Source organism: Notothenia coriiceps, unplaced genomic scaffold (assembly GCF_000735185.1).
Source record: "Notothenia coriiceps isolate Sejong01 unplaced genomic scaffold, NC01 NC01_scaffold00022837, whole genome shotgun sequence".
NCBI lineage: Eukaryota > Metazoa > Chordata > Actinopteri > Perciformes > Nototheniidae > Notothenia > Notothenia coriiceps.
Genome location: NW_011355538.1, coordinates 44162 through 50062, shown reverse-complemented (window position 1 = coordinate 50062; position 5901 = coordinate 44162). Strand labels below are relative to the sequence as shown.

General features: G+C 43.3%; 1 protein-coding gene across 1 annotated transcript; it reads right to left on the bottom strand.

The window, feature by feature from the left end:
• Positions 1-3769: 3769 nt before the first annotated feature.
• LOC104954103 (protein FAM13B-like) lies at positions 3770-5034 on the bottom strand. Its single transcript, XM_010781158.1, has 3 exons — positions 4925-5034; positions 4741-4836; positions 3770-4147 (listed from the first exon to the last, which is right to left on the bottom strand). The coding sequence occupies exons 1-3, from the start codon at positions 5003-5005 to the stop codon at positions 3770-3772; spliced, it is 555 nt and encodes a 184-aa protein (XP_010779460.1). The 5' UTR covers positions 5006-5034.
• Between the last annotated feature and the right edge of the window lie 867 nt (positions 5035-5901).

The window sequence follows — 5901 nt, the reverse complement described above, 5'->3', positions numbered from 1 at the left end:
CAGTGATTATGTGTTACCATGGCGTTAGCAACCAGGAAATGACACCAGTAAGGACAAACAGATGAGAATGCTGCGTGGGGTCTGCGAGACAGCGAAACGGCACGAATGGACGCAGGAAGGGGGGGGGGTTGCTGAGGGGGCTGCAGCACCCCCATCTGCGAGGCTCCACTAGCCCCCGCAGCCCCCGGGTTAATCAATGGAATAAAAAAAGAAAATAACAAATACACATGATATAAGTTGTCATTGGAAATGTGGAAATAGGACAANAGGGTCCGGTCAACTCACTATGTCCGTGCGGAGACAATACCCCACACCCATAGTATCCGTGGGTGAATAATGTCAATCACCACAACAGTCACCAATACTTAAAAAAAATCTATTATTTTTCGCAACTTTCCGCATATTTCGCAACTTCCCGCAATTTCACCGCATAAAATCACATAAAACCCCCGCATGTTTAATCGCATAATCAAGGATTTTAGCCTGCATAATCAAGGATTTTAGCCCGCATAATCAAGGATTTTTGCCCGCGTTTTTCTGGAGGGTCTATATATCCAATGGCAGGTTAAAAACAGGGCTTTTAATATAACTACCCATCCAACGGTTTCTGTCACAAGTTAGACACGTTTATTATTATTTGTTTGGTTTGGCTCATCTAAACTCTCCTGTCATTTCAGATCCCGCCTTCCTCCAGGCCCTTGTAATCAGCTCACTTCCCTCACCTGGTCTCCCCAGCCCTTCCCCTCACCTGTTACTCATTCCCTCATCACGCCACAGTATTTATACCACCTCACTATCACTTGTCCTTTGCCAGATTGTCTTGTTGTTTCCGCCAAGCTCTCCAGTGAGTGTTGTTCTCTAGCCTAAATGTTTGTCCTGCCCGGTTTTTGATCCCTGCCTGCCTGCCTGTTTACGGATCTCGAGTTCCTGCCTGCTCCCTGTCTGGTTTTGATTACCTGTCTGAGGGATTTCCTGGTTTTGACCCTGCCTGTCCCTGACCTGAATAAACTGAACATTGCAAAACACTGGTTGTATCTGAGTCGTGCTATTGGGTTCTGATCTGTACCTGTGATCGTGACAGTTTCACCATTTGGTATATTACGTGATGTTAGTTACTTCCAATATAAGGTTTGTAAAAGTATTGATGCAGTCCTAATCGTGATTTTGAATTGTGACACAAGGAGAATCTGCTTAGCCTACCTATGCAAGCTAAGCTAACTAGCTTCCACCTTCGAGGGAAATTTTCCGAAAGTAATACAAAAACGAAAGAGAAAACTGGTGTTATAGGTGCTAAAGGAAATACAATTGAAATCACTAGCTGCTCTTAACCAAAGCTTTTAGCTAGATGAAAAAATGTCCGTAGCTTAGGGCTATGATCATAAACTGTAAATATTATGGATGTTATAATAGAGATGAAGCCCATAGGATTACTACGAGGCGTTGAGAAGCTCAATATGGGTTTCTCTGTTTGTCGCCATCTTTGGTAGAGATAACACCACCAATCTCCCGGCTAATCCTAAAATGGTCAAAGGGATGGAGCTGAGACGGATTATTCAGCAGAGCAGACAGCGAGCACCAGTCAAAGCGGCTACAGATGAGTAAATCAAAATACACCCCCCATACAGATGACATTAAAGGGGAATGTAAACAGGTTTTTTTGTTTGTTATCAAACTGTTGACATATTAATGGGTATTTATGGAGATTGGCTCACTTTTGGAGCACTTTCTATAACCACCACACACACAACAACACAGACTATAACACCCCTTGTTGTTAAATACCAACTATGTGCAACATGTGCAATATATATATATGCCATTAATTACTGTGAAATATATACCTGGCTGCTAAATTACATTACATGTCACTTGTTAGACGCTTTTATCCAAAGCGACTTACATACTCAATACTGTGAACAATCCCCACAGGAGCAATTTGGGGTGAAGTGTCTCAGGGAAACAACGACATGCTGACTGCAGTGGGATTTGAACCTGATGTGCCCTCATGATCTGAACACCAACGCACTAATCCACTGCGCCACATGCCTCCCTAAATCTACAGAACTGTTACAGATGTGTATTTTGTCAATTGTGTAATTTTCTTGAATTTCTTCTTTTTTTTTATGCTCCTTAGTTAACATTAAGCTGTCTGGCTCTTTTCTGCTGTTACAAATGTACATTTCCCCTCTGTGGGATGAATAAAGGTATTCTGATTCTGAAGCTTCAAGTGGTCCTCCAACGAGCTGCATTTCTCCGCATAAGCTTCATTTTTCAACCCCTGAAAGTTTCCACTTGCTATAATGATCCAATCAATTCACCATGGAGACACATATCATAGCGTCACCAGCTTTAAACCTTTAGTCAAACACTGACAAGGGGAAACGGCCATCCTGAGCCTCAGACTGCTGTGTTCTCAATCTCGAAAACCAGTTTTATCTTCCTTTTGAAAAGCGGAAAAATTATGTAGCTGGAGTTTCACTTACACTCATATTTCCTCACTAAAAAAGTGTTTGACTTTAATTCAAAGTGAATAAATACATCTTAAAGTGTCAGTTAGTCTCTGTTGATGGAGTGTGAAATGAAACGACTCCCATCTCGTTTTTACCTCGCGTGGGAGGCATGACATATTTTCATATTCTGTGTCTACATTTCCGCTACAGCGCCTTCTCACATACTGTGCTCTGAGAAGCAAACGATGATAAATTGAGCCTTGACCTTGTCCTCTCTGCAAGCCTCTTGACTGTAATGAGAGATGCTCCACTACGCAAATGCCGGTAATTACACACAAACAGATATACACCCCTCATGCGAGCACACCACACACTGTCAAACTCTCAAAGCTTTAATTATTCACAACAAAAACCCCAAAATAGCATCAAGGATAGAGAGTCTATTTTTACTCCAAAGTCGGCTGATCTTTCCGAGCCAATTCCCACAATGCGCCAAAATCTGTCATCGGCAACGATCATTACCTTGGCTTTTGGAAAAGAGAAGACTGTTAGCAGATGTAAACCCACTACTCACAGAGGGATCTAACCAAAGACAATGTCAGACAGTGTTGACAGAGCTTTTGTTCGTATCTTTGTCCCCGTAACGCGGTGGAAAGAGAGCTTCGGCGTGGGTGCCAGTTCACGTTGTCGGCGCTGTAACTGTAAGTTGTCCGCCTTTGTTTCCTGACAGCTCATGTAGACGCAGAGGATCGTGCTCTGATTATATTGACAACCCTGAGGCATCATTAAAGCACCGTCTTTGTGTTGTAAATAAACACCTGGGAGATATGCGACGCAGAGAAAGGGAGACAGTTGACAGCCATGCAGGGACGGAAAAAAACACATCGACAGGGGATTTTTCTTCTTTAGCCTCCCGTTGTGTTTTGCTATTTACAGTAAGAGGCAAACATGGAAGCAGGGTTGTACAAATATATTCGGATTACAGATTTTTCTCCACACCACTCTGGTATGAAATGCAATCCAAGCTTGTCTCAGTGATTATTTGATTACACAAGCCAACCAAGAGCGGCCATGTTGATCACATCCCACTACCACCATGTTTCACACTGATAATGAACCATTCATTTAATCTAATTTGCTATGGGAATGTAGTAATCTTCCCCTTGAGTTGGGACAGAAATTGAGCCATCGTAATCTTCTTACTGTGCTGTGTGTGTGTGTGTGTGTGTGTGTGTGTGTGTGTGTGTGTGTGTGTGTGTGTGTGTGTGTGTGTGTGTGTGTGTGTGTGTGTGTGTGTGTGTGTGTGTGTGTGTGTGTCCTCACATGGACGAGGCGTTGGAGCTGGAAAGCCGCAGGTCGAGGGCCAGCTTCCCGGACCCCTCCTCCATCTTCCCCCTGAGGGAGGGGTCGGGGGGGGTGTGGCTCCTCGTCTTCGACCCTTCAGAAGAGGTCACCAGGTCCACGGCCATGATGACCTCGGAGCTCTGCATCTCCCCCCCACTGCTCTCCCCCTCCTCTTCCTCGTCCTCCTCGTCTTCCTCCTCCTCCTCCTCCCTCTCCACCTTTTCTCCCCCTCCTTCCTCTTTTTCCTTCCGCTCGTCCTCCTCCTCCTCTTTGATCTCCTCCCAGAAGTGAGCGGTCTCCCCCTCGATGATGGGCTGCAGGGTCTGAGTGCGCCTCTTACTGGAGGGGGACACCTGAGGGGGGGGCGGTTAATGCACAAGTGAATTAGTATCTCATGTAAAGACTGAAATACTTGAAGTTAGACGGACTTCTTAATAACAAACAAGATATAGTTAAGATTGTGATATTTACTGACGTAGTTTACGATAGCACATGTACCCAATCTGTACTAGAGAGCCTGGTGTCCTTGTGTAATAACATATGATAAGATAAGACAAGATAATATAAATCTGTATGAAACCCCGTAAGGGAACACAGGATTCAAGCGGGAACATCGAGGAGAGTGAACACAGGTACGAGTTCAAACGACACAATGATGAATACATAACTACAAATATAAATAACAATAATAAGGATTAAGGAGTACATTTTCCCTGGGGGCAATAAATCTAATCTAATCTAAGACCCTGAGATGTCTCAGTTGTAGATGGGTGAACAATATGTACGCACTTTACATAATAAATATGATTACAATGATTTACAGTAAGTGTGTAAATGTCCAGGTACAAATATAAGTGAAGATAATTATGAATAGTAAGTGTGCTAGGGTCATGAGTAGATGTGTTCATGTGTACAGATATGAAATGTTGTGTTTCTGTGTACGCACTGTGATGGGTGTGATGCTGACTCTGGTGAGCATCTGCTTGACTAATCTGTAGCGGTCGTAGAGAGGCTTCACCACCATGCGCTCCTCTCTGGTCACCTGAGGGAGAGCAAAGACGGTTAAAACAACTTTGATACGGAGTTTGAATTCATCTTCGTCACAGCATTCAGGATGTCTGGTGTCTTACAGGTCGGCCGTGCAGCCCCTCGTAGTGCAGCAGGTTCTTCTGAAGCACCGTCTTCTCACAGGACAGCTGCTCCTTAGTCATCTTCTGCAGAGACGAGACATGAAGACATTGTGATATAAGCTATTTTTATATTGTGACGCCTTGTGCATTTGAACTAATGTGTTGTTTCACAGCTGTGACCTGAAGCAGATGTGGCTACACCAGCTGACATCTTACAATGTCACATTTATGCAACACAACAAAGTCAAACTGCTATAAAGTGTAGTCTTTCGTGTCAAATCTGTTACAGTGCAGGTACACAGGTTATCTGCAGGAATCCTGAAGTCAGATGTAAAACCTTTTAAGACCTTTTTTAAGACCCTTTCCATACATTTTAAGACCTCATGGCCACTTTGAGTTCTAACCGGTTACCTTGGCGACACACTTTACCTCACATTCACTATATACAGTATTGATTGTCCTTCCTCCTTATCTTCCAACCATTTGGACGCAGACTTGCATTTCCCAATAACGATGTTGCTTAGCAACCGGCGTAAACGGACCTTCGCGCGCTATCAAGCAGTGAGCGTGCGATGTCCTGTTCAGATGACGTCCAAACGGATGCCATCAATAAACTACACAGAATCACACTACACACCTACGCAATGATTACATTCAGGCAGACTGTAGAATACAACCTCTTTGGACCATTTATATACTTATTGAAAACAAGCTACAAAATGTAAAACCTTGGAAAATGCCGTTTAATACTTTTAATAGCCTTAATTTTCGCTAAATAGATTGATCAACTTTTAACACTTTTTAAGACCCCCCCGACCCCCTGGTACAGTACAAAAAGTTATTATTATCTTATCTATATCTCTGCTGCATTGTGGTCCCTTGCATTAATACGTGTTGTCCTATTTCCACATTTCCAATGACAACTTATATCATGTGTATTTGTTATTTTCTTTTTTTATTCCATTGATTAACCCGGG

Coding starts and splice junctions, on each gene's coding strand:
- LOC104954103 (XM_010781158.1), bottom strand. CDS start 5,005: ATGACTAAGGAGCAGCTGTCCTGTGAGAAGACGGTGCTTCAGAAGAAC. Junction 4,837..4,924: donor AGGGGCTGCACGGCCGACCT/GTAAGACACCAG, acceptor GCTCTCCCTCAG/GTGACCAGAGAGGAGCGCAT. Junction 4,148..4,740: donor TCAGCATCACACCCATCACA/GTGCGTACACAG, acceptor CCCCCCCCTCAG/GTGTCCCCCTCCAGTAAGAG.